The following is a 22,150-nucleotide window of genomic DNA, read 5'->3' as shown; positions in this document are numbered from 1 at the left end:
TCATTGACAGAACTGTCTTGGGCATATCAGTAACCTCCCGGAGCGTCCCTGCAAAACTCACCTGCAAAATGGGCCAAGTCTGCCCCTCTTCTGGGGCTATGGAGAGCATGAGACAGGACGGGGTCATGGAGCAGGCTGGAAACACTCAGCAGACTCTAGGCCCTCGACATACTAAGGGTAATATTACTGTTGCTGGTGCTTTCACCATCTGAGACACCAGCCAGGCCCTGGCCAGGGAATTCCTTGAAGATTTATGTCTCCATTTGCCTCCAGATTCAAAGTTGTATGGATGAAACGAACCATTACAGACCATGAAGGTGATTCAGAATGGTGAAATTAAAACAGAGAACCTACAGGAGAGGCAAAATAAGCCCAAGGCAGCTGTAAGAGGCACACATGCTCTCTTGGGTTGAGTTTTCACAGAAGCAGAGGCAAAGAAGGGCATGGTGCTATCGAGCGAGCGCATGGCGGCTCCCAATCTATTCCTGCCAGTGACCCAACCCGTATCCTTCCTGTCCATCTGGTAAAAGATTCAATTCAAGGTTCTGACCCCCATTTTTAATTCAAGACCATGGTATCTAAAGTAATATCAGTTCCCAGCTCGTAAGCCCAAGCAAGCAATGGCTGCATTGCTTATGTGTCCTTCTCTGCCTCACCTCCTTTCTGGAAATATGCGGGGTGTAAATAATTCATTCTAAATAAATAAATCACTCACACTACTTACGGTACAGCTGATGCTGCTAGTAAGCAGCACAACCGCGGATTACATTGAATTGAGTCGGGAATTACAAGTTGAGACTGGAAAGACCTGGAGAGGGAACCAGGGAAGTAATTCCCTCCAGGAGGACAGACCTGTAAAATGGTGTAATAACAACCTCAGGGGGTGAAGGTGGAAATAATGTGGATGGGAAACATGGAGCAGGAGAGTCTCAGGCCCCTGGGGATGAGTTGGTCAGCCTGGCCAGGCTCTGCCCGACTTCTAGGAGCCTGGACCTCTGGGCACGTCATTAGTGCTTCCCATGATTCTGACATACAGTGGGTGAGAGCCCTGCTGGAGGGTGATGAGCCAACCCTTGGATGGAGACTGGGCTGCACGTGGTGGGCATGCTAAGAGAGGCTTCGGGGACCAGACGAGGGGATGCATGTGCACTGTTGCCCACGTGTACCTGGCGGTAGGACTCGGTGGGGGAGCGGAGTGGGCGTGGGGCACTGGCTTACTAATTAAGGATCAAATTCCCACGTCCAGTCCACCGATCACATCCTAGGGAGGACACCTGGGAAGCTGGCTTGGATAGTTCTTATCATCAAGGGACTGGGGGAAATGGCCTAGAGATTCTCTAAAGCTATATGGTCCACAGACCTGCAGCAGCACCATGTCAGAAGTACACACTCTCAGGCCCCGTCCCAGACCTACTGACCTTGAATCTGAATTTTGACAAGATCCTAGAAGATTCTTGCTGATTTAAGGTGCCTGAGTTCTCTGAAGGCAGGGATATCATCCGAGGGGGAAGGATTTGAGGGTAGGTATTCAGACTCTGGAGGAGACATGAAGGAAATAGCTATAATTCAGCCCCTGAATCTACTTGCAGGATGTCAGGGGGAAAATGCAGGTGCAGTCGGTGTTTTGCCACCTTTGGACATGCCTGTAGTCAGGATCATGGACCTCAAGGACTCTTGTCAAACTGTGGTGCAGACAGAGCATGTCCTACTTGAGCCTTGGTCTGACACACCAGCCTGGAAGTCCTTTGAGCCAGCAAGGCCCTTGACCCCATGGTGGCCAAGAGCATATGGAGGGGACCTGTGGCTCCCAATAAGGAGCAATGGAAAGGGCACTGGGTCAGTGTGTGGAGACCTGGCTTCCCATACTGGCCCTGCCATCTCCCAGCTGGGTGGCCTTACACTAACCATTTCTCCTCTCTGGAGCCTGAGCACCCTCATCCGTGGACATTCTGCTTTCCTTCTAGGACTGTGCTGATGCTTATGAGAGGTGGGCCCTGGGGGGCTTGGTGGCTGTTGGGCAGGTGCTCTGGAACAAAAGCATGGCGTTCATGTCATGACATGGCACCCACTGCCCTATGTTTATCCTGTTTGATGAGGTAGTCTTGTGGCCAGAGGCCCAGAGGGGCTAATATGCTTGGTCAGCTTGTAGTAATGATAGTCTCTTGGGTTTGGAGTCACATGGGCTGGGGCTCACATCCAGGCTCTGGTACTTACTAATTGGCAGCCCTGGGGAGGTCACTTAGCCTCTCCCAGTCTCATCTCCTTGTCTGTGACATGGCAGTGGCATGGGAAACCCTGGGCTGGTTATGGGATGAGACGAGACACTCAAGGTTCCCTGCACTACCTTGCACTCCTTCCTCCCACTTGAGGACCAAAGTGGCCTTCTGGTCTATCATCCAGGAAGCAGTGGGACCCTGGGATCTGGGATCAGCTCTCTCAGATGAGCTGTGTGGCCTCTGCACATCCCTTGCCCGTCTCTGGGCCTCCTAATGTAAGGGAGACAGTTGGGCCAGCTGATGATGACATGTCATTATTCCCTGTAACCTTGTAGCTCAAAGCCATCAACACCTGCCTTAAGCCTGTCATCTTCCCTCTTGTACCGTGATGTGATTCCCTTCTCTGAGGGGCTCCTGGAGTAGGCCAGGTTCCCCCTCCATTCCTAAATCACTTACCACTTAGACATACAGACGAGCTCTAGGTAGAGATCTTATTCTCCAGGTGAAGGAAGTGAGCCAGAGAGCTCAAGCAGCCTGTGTCGGGCCACACCATAAGCAGAGACAGAGCTGCAGGGCCAGCATCTCTAGTAGGTCCCCCTCTGGCCCATTCCCCTTTGTACTTGGGGATAGAGCCTGCTTTCCATAGCTCTGGGGCCTTTGTTCATGCTGTTCTCACTGTTAGGTGTCTCTCTGATTTCCCTTCTCTCCTGGCTGAGTCCTCTGTATTTTCTGATATTTAATTCAAATGTACCTCCTCCAGGAAGCCTCCCTAGTCTTCTCCAATCTTGCTCCTCAGCTTTGTATTTTCTTCACTCATTTCATCTTGCCCTTTCTTCAGTATCTTACAATTTTCTGATGAAGTTTCAATGTTACCCAAAGGGAACTCGCTCAGGACGGTCCTTGCCCATCTGAGCCGTGGCTGTACCTCAAGGATCTTGCACAAGACCTGGCACCGAGTAGGTACTCATAAATCAACAGTGGACACATCTGGATGGCCTGTTACAAAACCAATTTATAATACTCCTGGGCCAGGCAGGGTTTTAACCCTGTGCATAGATTAGTTCACTCATTCCTCACAGCAGCCTGATGAGCTGGATGCCATTATTCTCATTTCATTCATAGGTGAGGACGCCGAGGCACAGAAAGATTGAGTGTCTTGCTGAGAAATTGCCAGGACTAAGTGGCTCCAGAGTCTGTGCTGCCAACTACGGGGTCTCCTGCCTCTCACTCACTCCTGTTTAACCCTCAGACAACGCTGTGGGGAAGGAAGAGCAAGTGTCTTCCTACTTAGGCTGTTTTTACAATGAGGAAGGGGATGCCTGGGTGGCTTAATCGGTTAGGCAACCGCCTTCATGATCAGGTCGTGATCCCGGGGTCCTGGGATGGAGCCCCGCCTGGGGCTCCCTGCTTAGCAGGGTGTCTGCTTCTCCCTCTCCCTCTGTCCCTCTCCCATGCTTGTTTGCTCTTTCTCTCTCTCAAGTAAATAAATAAAATCTTTTTAAAAAATAGAATGAGGAAAATAAGATGCAAAGATTGAAGAGACTTGCCCTGCTTCCTGTTGTGAACAGACCTCAGGGTGTGGGTGTGGGATCTCCAGAGGAGGCCATGCAGGCTCCCTCTCTGTGTCCAGAGTCCCTCCTCAGCCTACCTCGGTGAGGAGCCTCCTGCCTGGCACCAAACGACCACCCAGGCTGGCTGGAGCCCCTCAGTGCAGACCTGTGTTCTTCCTCTCCCTGTAAGTCCTTCATCTCTCTGTCTCTGTCTGTCTCTCTCTCGCTCTCAAGCGCACACACACACACACACGTGCACATGTGCACACACATGCATGTATATGTGTGCACACATATACACATACCACTTTTAAACCTATTCCTCATCCACTTTTAAACCTATTCCTCATCCAGTAACTTGCTGTGTTTAAAAAATAAATGGTTCCTTGGAACTCAAAAACTAGATGACTGGTTGTTGATGAAAATCAATAAGTATGCTAAGTATTTCAAGCATATAGTACTTAGAGTTCTACTCTGGGTGGTTTTATAATGAATGGGTTGCTTTTTTTTTTTTTTTTAATAGAACCTGGCCTACTTTAGTGCTGAATTATACAGAAGACATTTGCTTTGGATCTGTTTACCAAGAAAATTAAATAATTTATTTTTTGCCATGATGTGGAGAATGAGCCTTAGAAAGTGGGAAGTGCTCAACCTCAGACAAACAATCCTGGGTTAGATGATTATTTAGACGTTATGCCCAGACGCCAACACGAGCGTGGTTTTCTCAGATTTCCCCCGGGTTCCCACACGAGCTGCCATATAGCCCTATCCTGGTTTTTTCTGAGATGGCGAGTTGGCATTGTGTGTACTGGGAACGCCCCCCCTTCTCATCCTGGGTGTCTTCTGAAACTCCAGGTCTGTTGCTAGAATTGTGAGGATGCACACAGCCAAGCAGCTCTGGCCCACCCCTGCAGCCCCCACTAGCAAAAAGGGATCTGTCCTCAATTTGCAGGTTGATCACCACTGCTCTGGGAAGCCTTTCCAGCCAGATCACAGCCTCCAGTAGACACATCCGTAGCACCTGTTTCTCCCCACCCTGCATTGTCATCGAAGGTTCAGCTTTCTGTTCAGTGTTGAGCTTGCCTGGTAGCTGTCAGTCCTCTCTGTCAGGGGCAGCTGGGGGGCAGGGAGGGGGCCTCTCTTGTCAGCAGATGGAACCCCAGAGCCCAACATATGGCCTGGAATCTAGGAGAACCTCCAGGAATCTTTATTTTTGTTTGGTTTGGGGGTTCTCTCTTTCTCAGTCTCTCCCTTTTATGCAAGTGGCATTATGAATTCATGGATCTTTAAAAATTATATTAAATGGGCTGTATTCCAATCACAGACATTATTTTTTAATGCAGTGTTTTTGCTGCTCCATTTATGTTTCTACCTTTCCTCCAAATTTTCTTCCAAATTTTTTGGAAAATTTTCAAGCCTACAAAAATGAAAAGAAGGTGCAATGATCATCGTCTACCCTTTACAGAGGGATGCCGGTTGTCAACGTTTTGCCATGTTGGTTTTCCCCTCCCTTTCTTTCCCCTGCCCGCTCCCTCCCTCCCCACATTCATTTTTTGTTGAAGCCCTTGACAATAGTTTGCAGACATAATGACACTTCACTATTACATATGTCAGCATGAATCCCCAAAGAACAATTATATCCTCTTATATCACCATAATAAAATTGTCACACCTAAAAATTTAAGTGATGTGATAATATTACCCAAAAGATGGCCCATATTCAAATTTCCCTGATTGTCCCCAGAATGTCCTTAGTGTCAATTATTTTTGGGGTCGGGGGGATCAAGGGACCCAGTCAGGTAGCATGCACTATAAATCCTGTCATATACTTAGTCTCCTTGAAAGTCTACTCCTTTTAATCTCGTGCCCTTTTTTTTTTTTTTTTTGACTTTTGGAACATTGACCTGTCTAAAAGGCCCAAGCCAGTTGTTTTATAAAATGTTCCCCAGATCCGAAATCCAGATATGGATTTGTTTGATCGTTTCTTCACAACTAGATTTGGATTAAACAGTTTTGGCGAGAATGCTACCTTTTTTTTTTTTACCGTGTTCTTTCCAGTGCTTTGAGGCAGGAGGCTCACCTTTGAACCATGAACCATTCTTGATGAGGCTAAAAAAATCAATCACTCAGCTAAGGTGGCATCTGCTAGATTTATTGTAAAGATACGTCCTCTGCTTAGTAATTATTAAGTAATCTATGGGGTGAGACTTCAAGGATAATGTCCTGGTCCCCCAGATGGTTTGAGCCTCAGTCGATGGTCCTGGCCAAGCCACCGATACATCGAGGCTGCCAAATGGCAGCTTTCTGATTCGATTCCCTCCCTTCTTCACTGAAGCTCGCATCCTCTTCTGTAGAAGAGCATTTTCTTTTTGATGCTTTCTTTCTGTCCTGCCTCTTTCTCTCCCTTCCTGCCTTCTCCTCCATTCATGTGGGCACTTAATATTTTACCTGCCTTAGGTTTGGAATCTCCCATTTCTCCAAGCATCCCTGATTCTTTTTGCTGGAGAATCATATTTGGGAACCAAGACCAGAGTGCTAGCTCTGCTCATGGCTCCTGGGGGTCACTGCTTCTAGGTTTTTTCAGTGGGCTGAACTAGAAAATATAATTCTCAATGTTTTTAACAAAAAATGTTTGAATTTGAATATGACTCCAAGGAGATAATCACACACCAATATAGGACATTTTACAAGCTGCCTGGCCTCGATTCTTCAGAAAAGTTAATGTTGTGGAAAACAACAAGAACAACAGAAAGACAGGGGACTGTTCTTAGATGAAAAGAGATTATAAAAATATAGCAGTCAAATGGGAGGCTCGAGTGCTGATTAGATCCTGATTTTTTTCTGTAAATTTATTTTTTATTGGTGTTCAATTTGCCAACATATAGAATAACACCCAGTGTTCATCCCATCAAGTGCCCCCCTCAGTGCCCATCACCCAGTTGCCCCCACCCCTAGTTCGTTTCCCAGAGTTAGGAGTCATGTTCTGTCTCCCTTTCTGATATTTCCCACTCATTTTTCTCCTTTCCCCTTTATTCCCCTACACTATTTTTTATATTCCCCAAATGAATGAGACCATATAATGTTTGTCCTTCTCCGACTGACTTATTTCACTCAGCATAATACCCTCCAGTTCCATCCACATCGAAGCAAATGGTGGGTATTTGTTGTTTCTAATGGCTGAGGAATATTTTTAACAATGGAAAGGGCATTTTGGGGAAATTGAAGAAATCAATGCGGACTGACCATTGGATGGTACTGAACTGCTCTTCATTCTCATGAGTGTGAGAAGGACACCGTAATGCTATCGGGGAATGTTCTCAGGGGGTGCATCCTGGGCTGATGGGAATGAAGTGTCAACGTGTTTATAATTTCAAATGCATCAAAACCAAAAACTAATGTGTGTGTGTGTGTGTGTGTACATGTGTATACGTATGCATGTATGTATACATATGCATATATATGTGTATTTATATAGAGAGGAAAGCAGATACGGAAAATACTGAACAGTGAAGGGTATATGGTGTTCACTGTACTGTTTTTATCAACCTTTTTGTGGGTTTGAATACTTTCACAATAAAAAGCTGTGAATGTGCGTGTGGGTGGGGTGGGGAGTGAGGGAGACTATATTTCTCCTAGTGGACAGTGAGGATGTATCCAGAAGTCCCTTTATAGATTTTTCTCTGTGTGATTGATACACTCATAAGTGCCTTTGTTTTCAGTTCTTAGGGATTGATTTCTTTCTTTTTGTTGATTAATTTTATTTTTAAAACATATGCAACATTTAGATGATTCTGCAGTCAAGAGTATGCAATAAGCAGAGAATTTCTCAACCCCATACAGCTTCCCTCTACTGTGTTCCATGCCTCTCCTGTAGATGGCCATTTTTCATTTATCCTTCCAGTGTTTCTCTTCCAAACATACATAAATGTGCTTTTCTTCCTCCTCCTCTTCTGTACTCAAAAAGGAAGGTACATACTGCATTTGCTATCCCGCACCTTCCTTTTCCCCCCTTAATTTTCCCAGAGCTGTTTTATCAGCATATAAAGACATTCCTTATTTTTTAACAGCTGCATGGCACTTCTTGATGTGGATGTTCTACAGTTTGCACAGCCCAGGCCTCTATCAGTAGACACTGGGGTTGTTTCTAGTCTGTTGGAATAACCTGGGACCCCATGTCATATATGTGCCAGTGTGAAGTGGGGATGAATTCCTAGAAGTGGGATTTGTGGGTCAAGGGAATGCATCTGTAATTCTTCTAGAAAATAAGTATTTGCTGAATGAGAAAACTAATGAATGAACTTGATTAAGAAGAGCAGAAAGTAAAAGGCTGATCTCCAAATGGAGACGTGAAATAATCAGACTGAGTAACTGTCTTGAAGGAGGCTGGCTTCAGACCCCTCTGACGTTGTCTCCAAGGGCAGCCGTTTTCATTCCCTCAACCTAAAGAACAAATTCCTCCTCAGTTTGAGAAGCAAACACAGAACTGCAAAGTCATGAAAGGGTAGAGCTGAAATAAAAAGCCACCCAGTGCCATCTCCTTATTTTAACAGCAAGGAACCCGGGGGCTGAGAGAAAGGTGGAGAAGAAACCCCAAATTCAGCTCAGTTCCATCCAAAGCAGTAAACACTACATGACATATCTGCTTGGGAACAAAGCATACTTGTTTGTAGGTTCTACCAAGAGTCAAGTGTCAAACTGTACTACGGAGAGCCCCCGAGATACCACATAAAGAGCACAGTGGTTCAGACCCCCGAGTGCAGGCCGTCATGGCGCCATCGCCTTCCACAGACTCTCAGTGTAAATGGGTTTTGTTTCCCATCTTTTGTGTTATTCTGGGGCATTCAAATGTAGTCATGATGATAAATTGGATCAGGTGGAGGCTTTGACTGGCTGTGTGCGTTCTGGCCGGTGATGTGGGTGGTCATGTTTGCTGAGGATAGCCTGACATTACATAACCGTGGCGTTGGTGGCATTCTGGTTTGATTCTAAGCAGACAGCATGGAGCAGCAAATGAGTTTAGCCCAGTCCAGCTGTGGACTCGGGCTGTGAGCCTGGGCGAGTCCCTTGTCTTCTCTGGTCCGTGGTGTGTAAAACCAGGAGTCGGGCAAGTTCAGGATGGCAGATAAGTGAATGACGTCGCTGGCATCACTTCCCCATCCTGTGCCAGTTGCAGGCATGACTAATTGATCACCTGACGCTCTTCACTGACTTAACCCACGTCGTCAACCTGCTCGTGATGTCACACAGGCTCAAGCCTCTTTACCATCTCTGGTGTGGATGGTTACTTAGGATTGCCGGATAGAATCCAGGTGCCCGGTTAAATTTAAGTTTCAGGTAAATAAAGAATAATCATCTAGTACAAGTATATCCCCAATATTGCTAAACATGGCAACCCTCTTAGGGCATTTCTACTTATGCAGTTATTTCTCTTTTTAAAATGAGATTAACTTCTTTCATTTGAGAGATCTACTACCCTCTTTTTTTTTAATAATAAATTAATTTTTTATTGGTGTTCAATTTACCAACATACAGAATAACACCCAGTGCTCATCCCGTCAAGTGCCCCCCTCAGTGCCCGTCACCCATTCACCCCCACCCCCCGCCCTCCTCCCCTTCCACCACCCCTAGTTCATTTCCCAGAGTTAGGAGTCTTTATGTTCTGTCTCCCTTTCTGATATTTCCCACACATTTCTTCTACCTTCCCTTATATTCCCTTTCACTATTATTTATATTCCCCAAATGAATGAGAACATACAATGTTTGTCCTTCTCCGACTGACTTACTTCACTCAGCATAATACCCTCCAGTTCCATCCATGTCAAGCAAATGATGGGTATTTGTCCTTTCTAATGGCTGAGGAATATTCCATTGTATACATAAACCACATCTTCTTTATCCACTCATCTTTTGATGGACACCGAGGCTCCTTCCACAGTTTGGCTATTGTGGACATTGCTGCTATAAACATCGGGGTGCAGGTGTCCCGGCGTTTCATTGCATCTGTATCTTTGGGGTAAATCCCCAACAGTGCAATTGCTGGGTCCTAGGGCAGGTCTATTTTTAACTCTTTGAGGAACCTCCACACAGTTTTCCAGAGTGGCTGCACCAGTTCACATTCCCACCAACATTTGTTACTACCCTCTTTGTGGCGCTTCTGACAATGCTCGTTCTCCAATGCTCAGATACAAGTCTAGCTCCTTCTGTATTGTTTAAATTCAGATTATGACTTAATTTAATGGCAAGTGATGGAGATTTGAGTAGGAGATTTTTATTTCTGAGGACTGTAGATTCTTGTATGACTCCTTAATGAACCTGCAATCCAGGGTTTCCCAGACCTCAAAGACCTTTGGGTATATACCACTTGTATTGTTAAATGATTATTTTCCTCTAAATACACTCATCCTTTTATTTAAATACCATGAATGGAAAATCAGTATAATTTTCTGAGATGTTGTAAATGTTAAAAAAAGAAAACACACCTATTAAGATATAAAATATTAATCTGGGGCTCAAGTAAAATCATCGGGTTTGCCTTCAGCAGTGCACATAGAACAGGACAAACTCATGCAAACCCCCTGCTGTATGGAAATCCCCTCCATGATCCTGATAGATAGATGATTCTTGAGCATCTCCTTGAATACTTCCAGTGATGGAGAACTGAGTACATTGCAAGATTTTGATTCATTCTTGAACATCTCACCGTTAAATATTTCTTCTGTATATTGATGCCTATCAAGCTCCTGGGAATAGTCATATATCGATCTTAGTTTGCTCTCTGGGGCCCCACACACTAAGTCTGCTCCCTTTGCATCCATTCATACATTCATTTATCAACAAATATTTGAATGCTTCTTCTGTGACAGCTTGAGTGGTTGTTATCTGACAGTCGCATTGAGGGAAGTAAGGATGTGCTTACAATACAGTGTGATGAGGTCTGGAGGGTGGGTGGGGGGATGGGGCGCACGTGACCTAGATGGAGATGTGTGTGTGGGTGATCAGGAAAGCCTCTTCATAGGGGAACGAGAGAGGGCCTGATGTGCTCTGGGAAATAGGAGGCCAGAATGAGAGGGAGAGAAAGGAGGCTGACCAGTAGCAACGGTGAAGGGCGACCAGACCAGGTGGGTTTTGCAACCTTGCCTTCCATCAGCATAGGGCCTTATTTCCTATACATTTTCACAAGTTCTCATGTATTTTTTAAGAGCCTTGGAGAGTCAGTCTGGACAGAACTTATTCTGTCCATTTCACAGGCAAGGAAACTGAGGCCTAACATTGCTGGCAGACTTGGAGCTGCATCTTTATGTTCCATAGCACATATCCAGCTGGGCTCATTTCCTTGTGCCCCAGCTCCAGCCCCACTGGTTCAGGATGACTCAACTTAATTTTCCCAGTGCTGACCACGAAGCAAATCTCAGCAGTCTGGAGTCCAGAATTTTCCTGCTCCCTTCCTTGGTTATGGGAGGCATTAGCTCCCATTGGCTTAGGTGAACTGAACCTAAGATGACTCCTTCTTTTGGAGGCCTGATGTCCCTGGGATCCAGCCTTCTCACAGCAAGGGGAAAAACAGTGCTAGGAGAACTGAGGGATAGCAAGGAAGACTCCCTGGAGGAGGTGGCCATAAGCAGGCCTGGACGGATGAGTAGGAGCTGGCCCTGAAGAGATGAGAGGATCCAACAGACAAAAATCCTGCATCCTCTTTCACTGCAAGCATCAAGGTGGGCCCCAGCACACCTTTCTCCCCCTATAGATGTGATTTCAACCTATCCACTAATTAGAGGTGCTAAATTGACATGAAGAGACGTGATTTTTGCAGTGTGGTAATTAAAAGGCAGTTGGCTTCACAGCTGTGATCACACGAGAGCACTTCTTACCCATAAAGACATCAGCTGAAAGCAAAGTGCAAAGGAGCAGAGGAAGCCAAAGAGGATTCTAATGTAATTTGCTAATTTCCTACATTTGTCACCTGTACAGCTGTGAGAGAAAATGGAACATTTTAACCAGAAGTTTAAGAGAAAATTAAAGACATACATTCTAATTGTACACAATTAGACAAGCAATATAATGATTATTATTTTTTTAAATTAACAAGCCATTTTAAATTCACCTGATTAGGATTTGGAAGGCCTGATTTAGAATTATGTCCCTGACTGGTGACAGCCACGTTGCAGCTAGCAAACCCAGGCATTCACTGGAGCATCTCATCTGTGACATGGGTATACTCCTCTCCATTCTGCCTTCGTTGGGGTTAAGGTATTACTGAGGGAGAAAAGCTTTGTAAGTTAAAAGGTCTTTCATGAGGGTATGAAACACCATCGAATCCTGGTAAGATCTAAGTCTAGAAGTTGTGATCTGACATTAGCAATCATTCTACTCGGATCCTGAGATGGGGGTGAGGTAGATTAAATTAATCTCCTGGAATACAGAGAAGACAGATCCCAAAAGGTGAAGGAGGGTTCCTAAATTGCACAGTGGGTAGTGGAGCTGGCGTTCAGACCCAACCTATCCAAACTGAAAACGGAATTCCTACCCTTATGGACCATACTGCTTTCTCAACACTGTCTTGGTTTTACTGTGCTTCTATTTTGCTCCCATTTTTGGCTTAAAAAAAGGAAAGAAAGGATTTGAGGAAGTAATATTTGTTTTCCAACCTTCTTTACGTAAAATAGTGATAGAACTGTTTTGGTGGGGAATGAAGGAGTAAAACTCACAGGGTACCGCATAGCAAAAGGTTGTATCTAAAAGAGCAAAAAAGTAAATTACTTTACAATTTAATATTTACAAATAAATAAAAGCTATTTCTTAAACTAGGTGATGGGCAGTTCAGTATTGGTTTCATTATTACTCTTTAAGCTGAACGTATTTTGTATACTTACACAGTTATATGTTGCTTATATATCATGATAAAAGTTTAAAAATCAATATATGAAGAATTTTCTCTTAAAGAGAATATATATATATATACACATATATACATATATGTATATATATATATACACATATAAGGTTTGTTTCATATAATTGAATTGGACCACCTGGAGAATCAAAAACATGACAAGTCAATGATTCAGTATTATTGATTCTTTTAAGAAGATCTTATTTTTTCTTCTCCTTTCTTTTAAATTGCCCTACTTGCTTTCTCGTCCTGTGCCAGGTACCTCCCTAAGAAACAGCCTTGCAGATCAGAGAGAGAACTGCGGGCCAAAACGAAAGTCCCAAGTTCAAACCCTAGTCTTGCTATTTGCTAACATGTGACTTTGACCAAGTCACTTAACCTCTCTGAGTTTCAGTTTTCTTATTTATAGAACGGGAGTAATAATGTCTACTCTGCCAGCATGGTGGATTTTTGTGGAGATCGAAGTTAGACTAAAGAAGTAAATATGTTTTAGTGGTTGTTGATTACAGAAAAGAGGCATAGCGGTCTGTGGAATGAGCAAAGGCTCATGCAGTTTCCCTGCTCTGCCTGTTGCTTGCTGTGTGACCAAGTGCAAGTGACTTGACCTCTCTGAGCCTCAGTCTCCTCATCTGAAAAGTGCAGATCATCATAGTGTCTACCTCGTAGAGGTGTTTTGCTCATTCAATGAGAAAGTGAATGCCGAGCCCTTAATGCAGTGTCTGCCCCTTGGCAGGTGCTCATCATACCATAACTTTAAGGAGTCTGATGATCTGAGCTCAAACCCCAGCTTTGCCCCTTACCAGCTGCATGGTCTCAGGCAGGTCACCCCAGCAGCTTGAGCCTGGGTTACTCCATGAGGAACAAAGACAAGCGATGCTTCCTCTCCCTCCCTCACAAATTGTTTTGAGCTCCCCAGAATATGGCATGAAAGTGGGTGGTGAAATCCGAGCTGCTGTGCACCTCTGAGTGATTAAAAACTAAAGCTCATCAACAGGAAGGAGACATGATTGTTCCCCAAGTGGTTCCAGCCCAGGATCTCTGACTGAAGAGGTTCCTTCCCAGCCTTACAGCAAGTCTCTGCACAACACTCCAGCAGGCTTTTTGTGGGAGCGGGACTTCAAGAACTCACCCCAGTGCCTGGGGTGAGTTCCTTTCCCCTGGCTAACTCAGAAAATGCTTTGCAGCCGCTCCACGTCACATCAATCTCACGGGCATCTGTGGAGAGGCACTCTGTGTCCAAACAGTTTTCCTCCAGGGCTTGGGTGCAGCAGCGACCTGGCGCAGGCCTGATGTGGGCCCGGGTTCCCAACGCACTCAGCCTAGCGCCTTTGTATACATCCTGGCACTGGCCACAAACAGGGTTTTGTCAGAAGCTTCCTGAGAAAGTTGCATTCCATTCATCTCGGCTGAAAGGGACCCGAGATGACAAATACTTCCCTCATTTAATTACAGAAACAGTCCACAAACCCATGGAAAAAGATTAAACCAAGCAGAGAAAAGAGCAAGCCTCCATCATATTTTGCCCTCCTTGCTTCTGGCCGGAGTTTCCCACCTAGGATCTAGCGATGGGGGCCACCCCTGGTTGTATTTCCCACCTGAAATGTGCCGTAGCTCCACAGAAAAGTTAAAGTCAGAGGCCCCAAACCATGGAGAGAATGAATTGCATTTAGGCAAGAATTCATCAGTGGCTTGGAATTTAATAAAGATTCCGAAGTTGGGAGGTGTATTTACATTTTTCATCTGGGCTTACATCTGCAAAGAGAAGTGAGACACAAAGGCAATTATCTGAATAAATCAGAGCAAATGAAACATGTACCCACACCAGGCTAACAGACTTCTTCATCATTTTCCTCAGTTGTTGGAGAGAAAAGCAGAATTGTGTGGTTGCAAGGAACCTTTGAAATCCATTGTCCATCATAGTCAAGAGGTCAGAAAACAGATAACCTAGAAGAAATGATGTCCATGTTCTCACAGTCACAGAGACAGGTAATAAGCCCGGTTTCCCAACTCCCTAAAGTGGCCTTGTAGTGGCCTCTGTTTAATGTTAAAGTGACTTGTTCAATATGCAGACCCTAAACTCACAAAATATTTCATGCCAGGCTGGAACTCCCCACCTGGGGAGAGATGCTGATGATTCTCTCCCCATCCCATGGTGCTGGTTAAAATAAGTCCCCCAGAATCTCCCAGGACCAGCCATGCCCACCATGGGAACTTGCTCTGTGTGAGAGACTCTGGAAGCCTTGGAATCAGCTGCCTTGCCGCTGGACTACTGGGTCTCAGAAGAAGAAGTAAGACCCGGATTATTGCCCCATCTCATTTGGGACTGGCAGTTCAGAGCTGGTTGAAGAAAGAGAACCAGATATGAAGTTAAAAGGCCAGTTTCATCATTCCTGTACTGACCTCACAAACTACATCACCTTTCTCTTCCATGGTTTCTTCAGCTCTGAAATGGATGGTTATTTCTACCTCAAAGAACCGAGCGTCTCTAAGACCAACTGACATTCTACATGTGTGGCAGCTTCAATGATTATAAAGTAGATGGAACTGGATTGATAAAATCCTACAAAGCTTTGCCTCCTGGCACTCTGAACACTGCCTCATAAAATAATAATTGTTCTGAAAAATAATAGACTTTTCCCTCTCTCCTCCACCATCTGAGTGAGAGCCCCAGTTACCAATCACAGAATCTGGACAGCTACACCTCTACTCACAGTTGCTGATCTTAGAAGCAACCAAGATGCTTTATCCTCTTCATTTATACCTATCTTTATAAATTCAAACAGAGCTATAAATTCCTAGGAAAAACTGGATAGGAAGAAGACAGGAGAACACTAAGGGTACACATTACATCCTGGGAAGCAGAAACCTCCAAGTAAAGTTTTATGGGCAAGAAAGAAAAACCCTGACAGCAACACATGATGGAAATTTAATGTACAGTGTTGATTCACAGTATCAGAAAATTAGGCACAGAGGGCCAAGATGTCACCTCATTAATGTAGAACAGCAAATAGTGAGCACCTCCTGGACACTAAAGACTATGCTCAAATATTTATTTTCCACTTTTCTGGGTTAAATATTCAATTATAATGTCTAAAGACAGAAAACAGGGCCACGGGCAGTCCATGTGTTGTGGTATTTGATAAGCCATGTCTGAAAAGACCTGCCTTGCTTTTGACAGTGAGTATTTTGGAAACACCTAACATTCAGCCTTTGAAAAAGTATTGTTAAAAATAATTGAAGGTGCATAATACCCAGAAGAAGCAGAGGAAGAGTCCACCTCTGAAAATGATCTATTACAGAATAGAGAAGAAAATTCTAGAAAAAACATTTAACATCCTCAATCACATGCAGAAAATATATGGTCTCGATGAATAAGCCTGAGATAAGATGACAGGGTAAAAAAGAAGTGTGATCATAAGAAAAACTTTTAGGAAATGGAAAATCTCAATAACACAATAAAAATATATTAGAGACAGTAAAACTTAAAAGTGAGGCTGTTGAAAAGCAGATTAGCAAACTCATAGAATGAAGAACCTAAGAGGCTAAATGGTTTACATACAGCTGTTCAACCACATTACAGCCAAAGGGCTGCAAAGTCCAATAATAATGAAGTGCCACCATATCCCAGAAAGATTAACAGATAATACCAAAGATTGGCTAGGATATGAGGAAATGAGAACCCTTGTGCCTTGCTGCTGGGACTATGGATAACCCAGCCACTTTACAAGAAATTAGCAAAACTAAATATGCATGTACTTCATAGCAAAAGATATGGAATAAAATGAGATGCTCTTGTAGGATATAGAGGTGAAGTAATGGAAAAAAAATATGATCAATATGGAAGTAAAGAATGAGAAGACAATATCTAAATAATCAGACTTTCTGGAGGAAAGACAAGAATATATATATATATATATATACACATATATATATTCAATATAAGATTACATATAATACTACATTTATATTATATATACATATATTTTTTTTTCTTGGTTGGAAAGCTTGAATGTATAGATTGAAGGACTCCCAGTGTCTCAGATAAAATCAGAGTGCCACGCCAAGATCTATCTTGGCAAATTTTTTGAAATCTAAGGGGAGAAGTGTAGCCCAGGAATTTCATACCCAGCTAAATTCTACTGTGTGTCAAGTCAGCAGGGTGTCATCCTCAGCAAGATTTCAACCACTTACCCTTCTTCAGAATATCAGAAGATACTCCAGCAGTTTGAGACAAGAAGCAAGATTAATATATCTAGAATGGAGAGGAGTAGACATACAGTCTGAGTACTAAAGAGAACAAGAGGAAACAAATAGGAAGCATACAAAGAGAGTAAGACTGCCAGGGCGCCTGGGTGGCTCAGTTGGTTAAGTGTCTGACTCTTGATTTCGACTCAGGTCGTGATCTCAGGGTCATGAGATGGAGCCCTGTGTCAGGCTCTGGGCTGGGCATGGAGCCTGCTTAAGAGTCTCTCTCTATATATATCCCTCCCCCACTGCATCCTCTCTCTCCCTCTTTCTCTTTCTTAAAAAAAAAAAAAAAAAAGCAAAAAAAAAAAAATAAGACTGATAACAAGATAAGTGCAAGATCAAGTATTTACAGCAATAAGCTTACATGTTTTAAAATCCATGTGCTCTTTTCAAGAAATAGACTTTAAAACAATCTTAATAGAATGCAAAGAAAAGGAGGATCAGATTTATGACACAAATGCAAGCAGAAATAAAGGTTTCAATATTAATATCAAGCATGATATAATATAAATCAAACAGTAATAAAATGACAAAAAATAATAAAATGACAGGAGTTTTTTTTACCTTGATAAATATTTTAATTCTCAGTTCATGTAATGATTATTAAGTGCCTGCTATTTGCAACTATATACATTGCTAAAAAATAAAGATATAATTTTAATGAACATTTATGCTCAGAACAACATAAAATCAAAGCATAGAAAACAAAAATTGTTGAAATACTTAGAGTAATTGTCACAGATGATAGAGAAAAATTTAACAAGTCTTCCAGTCTTTGACAGATCAAGTAAACAGAAATACAGAACATATGATAATAAGTTACTTTGGTTGATTATACCTGTTATACATAAGAAATCTGATAAAGACTTTTATAATTTACAACTTGAGACTGCATTCTCTTTTCCAGCCACTGTGGAACTTTTACAAAAATTGATTGTAGAATAGGCCACAAAGAAAAGTCTCAATAAATTCCAAAAGCAGGCACTATACATGCCAAATTCTCAAAACAATGCAATAAAACCAGAAATGATAACAAAACTGTAAAATAAGTTTAAAAGTACTCTCTGAAATAAATCTTTGGTTAGGGATTAAGCCAGAGCCTCAGTAACTCAGAGCCTCAATCGTAGTGTGTTTGGGAACAAACTTGGTTGTGTAAAATAAGGAAGGAGAGCCCAGAAAGGGTGGGCATTGCATTGAGGGCCATTAAAGCAGCAGGCCTGGTCTTTCCAGATGCTGAGTGACAGCCACTATGCCAGTGGACAGCCATCAAGGGGAGAAAGAGCACTGGTGTTGGAGTCCTGTAGACCCAAATTGGAGTCCCGCTTCTACCTCTTAGCGATGAATATCTCAGTATCTCCCATTTCTAGCGCGCTTCTTCAAAACTCAGGATGTTGAGCTGTATTTGTGGTTCTCAGCCCTCCCTGGGCATCATAATCACCTGCGAAGTTTTTTTTAATAATACTGATGCCTAGTAGTCCTGGGCCCAGAGATTGATTCAGTTGGTTTGGTGTGGGACCAATGCATCATATATTTTTTAAATCTCCCCAAGTAATGCTACTGTGCAGCCAGGGTAGGCAACACCAGAGCTAGGTGAATTCTCAGGTTCCCCCAGTTCTGAAATTCAGCAGCGCTGCTAGGCACCTGCAGCCTTTACCCATAGAAGAAAGTTTTAGGAGGCTAAAGCCAGAGGCACGGTGATGCAGAGCAATCTAATCAAAGTGAGCATTATCTCAAATGGGGCAGAAAATGCCAGTGCCAGTTAATATTTTGCACCCAACATGATTTAGACTGGGGGCATATATTGTATTCCAGGCCTATTGTAAACACAATGGGCCATTTATTCACTGAACAGTAACCACTGTAATTACCTACAGGGCAAACATATGAGGTTGTTCAAGCAACAATTAATTGTGGACCTGGACCTGATGGGACAATAGCGATAAAGTATCAACCAGAGTGTGATTCAGAAACCACATTAGAAAACCAATATTTCCCAAATTGTGTTAGATAAGCATTTGGGGGGATGTGATGACAGATACACCATCCCAGGTACTGAAGAGTTACTCCCTGATTTTTTTTAATAGCTCCTTCTTACCGTGGTAGCCGTGGGAGGCTTGAAGTGTTTTAATTCTGAGAGAGGAATCACAGATGCTGCGTTCACGGGGACAATAGAGAGCATCTATCTCTTGTGCTCACTCTGGGACCCAAATATGACTTGCAGGCAGGGGTGCTGACCTTGTTTGAGTTATAGGACCCTCTAGATGAATCTGATTGGAAGCTGAGGATCCTCTTCTCAGAAAAATGTGCATGTCAGTGTGCACATACCCACACAACTCTTTCATATAATTGTTGGGGAGCTCAGGGACACCTTGGAGCTCCTCTGTATTCTCACTGGGTCATGCCCCTAGTGAGCATCCTCCATTTGCATACCTCCAGACACAGGGATCTCACTACTTGAATTGCTGGACAACTCTGAATGCTGGTGTTCCTCAGTGTGTCCAGCTGAGATTTTCCTCTCTGTATGTTCTTCTTCCCATTGGTCCTTATTGTACTCAGAATTTTTCTAAACAGTCATTCTGCCCTTGGCCTTTAACAGTCTTGGGATGATGTCCTTCTGTCCATGATGATCTTAGAAGTTGGCTCCTCCAGGTACCCTCCAGCTCCGAGTGACAGCTGATAGGATATTTTGTGTTCATCTCCAACAGATGGGATGTGTTGAGGTTGCTGATCAAACCCAAGAGATGTAGGAATCCTAGATAGTAGCTGTTTACCCTCTGAGCCAGACCAGGAAAAGGGACAGGGTCTCTGCTACCCCACTCTGTGTAAGTCCTAGGGAGGAAAAGAAGGAGCACTTTCTCAGGTGACAGGAGAGGCAGTAAAAGCATCTTCAGGTGGGGCCTGATCTTATTTCTCTGGATGCTGAAATTGGACTCTGGGATGTATTAGATCTAGAGCTGCAGCTGGGAGCAAGGGCTTAAGGTGAAAGCCGGTGGCAAGAGCATGAGCTTGCCTCAGCTGTGCCCTCTTTGGATCAGGGATGTACATTGAAACAAAAGAAGGAAGGAAAAAGAAGGAGAGAGGGAAGAGGAAAGAAGAGAGCAACAGAGGGAAGGAGGGAGGGGGTTAGGCAGACTGAAAGAAACCATGGAGGAATTATTTAATAATCTCAGTGAGGGAAAATCCTTTCCAAATATGACCCAAAGCTTGAGGACATAAAAGGGAAAAAAATTGATAAATTCAACCACATTAAAAAAAAAGTCTCTATGGCATGAGACACTATAAGAAACATGAAAAGAAAAAGTACAAACTGCAGGAGAGGGGGTGGTGAAATGAGCAACTTCTATTGCAAAGGGCTAGTTTCGTTAATGTAAAAGATCACTTCTACCAGCTGATAAGAAAAAGACTAAGAGTCAAATTGGAAAATGGGTAAAGAATGTGAACGGTTTCCAGAACAAACTGCAAAGTGCTCTTGAGCATAGGAAGAGGTACTCAACCTCACTTATAATAAGGTAAATGCAAATTAGAAGTGCAACCAGATACTGAGCTTCCACTGGCACACAGCAGAGATCAAAAAGTGTGATAAGCACCTTCTGTGGGTGAAGCCGGGGGACAGGGAGAGCAGAGATCAGAGGAGAAGCTACAGAGGAGGTGACATTTAAGCGGGGCCTTGGAGGACAGATCATTAAAATCCAATTTAGCAACTTACTGGCACTTAAAAGAAAAAGAAGGAATAATGAAGGGGAAGATAGACACAGATTTGACTACTGAGTATAAATTAAAACACACACACAAGGCAGAGCAAACAAACGGAGAAATTCGCAGTAACTGCAGTAGTCTGAGTTCGGATGCTGTACGTACAAAAGTCTTCGTTAAACTCAGTAATAGAAGCATTAGAATACCAGTCAAAAATAAACAAAGACCATGACCAAGCAACTCCTAAAATAAACATACTACTAGTTAACAGTCCCATGGAAATAAGCTCAGCATTATGCATAACCCATGAATGCAATAGGAATCATTTATTTTTTAATGATAAATCAGTATAAGATTATATGGAAAACGGTTTAATTTCTCTCTGTTGATAAGACTGTGGTGTGGTGAAATTGGCCGTCTAATTATACCTGGCTAGTAGGTGTATAAATTGGCGTAATTTGGGGGCGGCAGTGGCGGGGGGATAAGTATTAAGTCTTTAAAAGCTCATCTCCTTTATGTGGGAAATTTTGTATCATGGACTCTATCCTACAGAAATAGCCTAAACTGTGGAAAAAAGATGCTCTGCACAAAGATGCTTGTAGAATAACATGACAATAACGACAAATTGCAAACAGTCTAAATGTCCCCAAATTAGAGATGATTCAGTAAATTATGGTATGTTCATATGCTGGAGTATTATGCAGCTATTAAAATGTTTGCAAGGAGTTTTTTAACAAGATGGTTTCAAGGCTTGTAGGATAATGGTAAGAGGGAGCGGGGGTTCAATCGTGTACGTAAAATGATCTCAAAAATCTCTTTTTTAAAAAAATCACTGTGTGGGGTGCCTGGGTGGCTCAATAGGTAAAGTGCCTTCAGCTGAGGTCATGATCCTGGGATCCTGGGATCCAGCCCTGCCCTGAGGCGTTGGGCTCTCTGCTCAGCGGGGAGTCTGCTTCTGCCCCTCCTCCTCTGCACCTGCTCTCTCATTCTCTCTCAGGTAAATAAATGGAATCTTAAAAAAAAAAAAAAAAAAAATCACTATTTATGGAAAAAGGACCAGGAGGAAATAAACTACCTTGATGGCTCATTGTCAAGGAATAAATTATTGGTCCTCTTTTGTTTTTCATTCTTTCTCCTTATTTTGCATTTTTTTTTTTTAAAAAAAACCTCCTCTTCAATCATAATGTGTCACTTTCACAAATGTCTTGCCCCACGTGTTGGGCCCCCACATCAGGGTCTCTGTTCCGTTTCGAATGGTCCTGGGCACCCAGCCGTGAAGCCCACCAGTAAAGGTGATGTCTCTTTTGTGTTTTCCAGCTTTCCTTTGCTGCCACCACGCCCGTCCTAGCTGATAAGAAAAAATACCCTTATTTCTTTCGGACCGTGCCATCAGATAATGCGGTGAACCCAGCCATCCTGAAGCTGCTCAAGCATTACCAGTGGAAGCGAGTGGGCACGCTGACCCAAGACGTGCAGAGGTTCTCTGAGGTATGTGTGCCGAGGGCGTGTTCACACTTACCTGTCAACTCTTGTCTCCTGCCAGCGGGCAAGGT

The 22,150-nt window shown here is 43.4% G+C and overlaps 1 protein-coding gene across 1 annotated transcript in view; it reads left to right on the top strand.

Annotated features, from left to right (window-relative positions):
- GABBR2 (gamma-aminobutyric acid type B receptor subunit 2) overlaps positions 1–22,150 on the top strand; it is a 370,018-nt gene that overhangs the window by 139,726 nt on the left and 208,142 nt on the right. Inside the window, exon 3 of the mRNA XM_072842074.1 lies at positions 21,915–22,085. Coding sequence (XP_072698175.1) covers positions 21,915–22,085 — 171 coding nt within the window. The remainder of the gene's footprint in view (positions 1–21,914; positions 22,086–22,150) is intronic.

This window comes from Canis lupus, chromosome 10 (assembly GCF_048164855.1).
Source record: "Canis lupus baileyi chromosome 10, mCanLup2.hap1, whole genome shotgun sequence".
NCBI lineage: Eukaryota > Metazoa > Chordata > Mammalia > Carnivora > Canidae > Canis > Canis lupus.
This window is presented reverse-complemented; position numbering and strand designations above follow the sequence as displayed.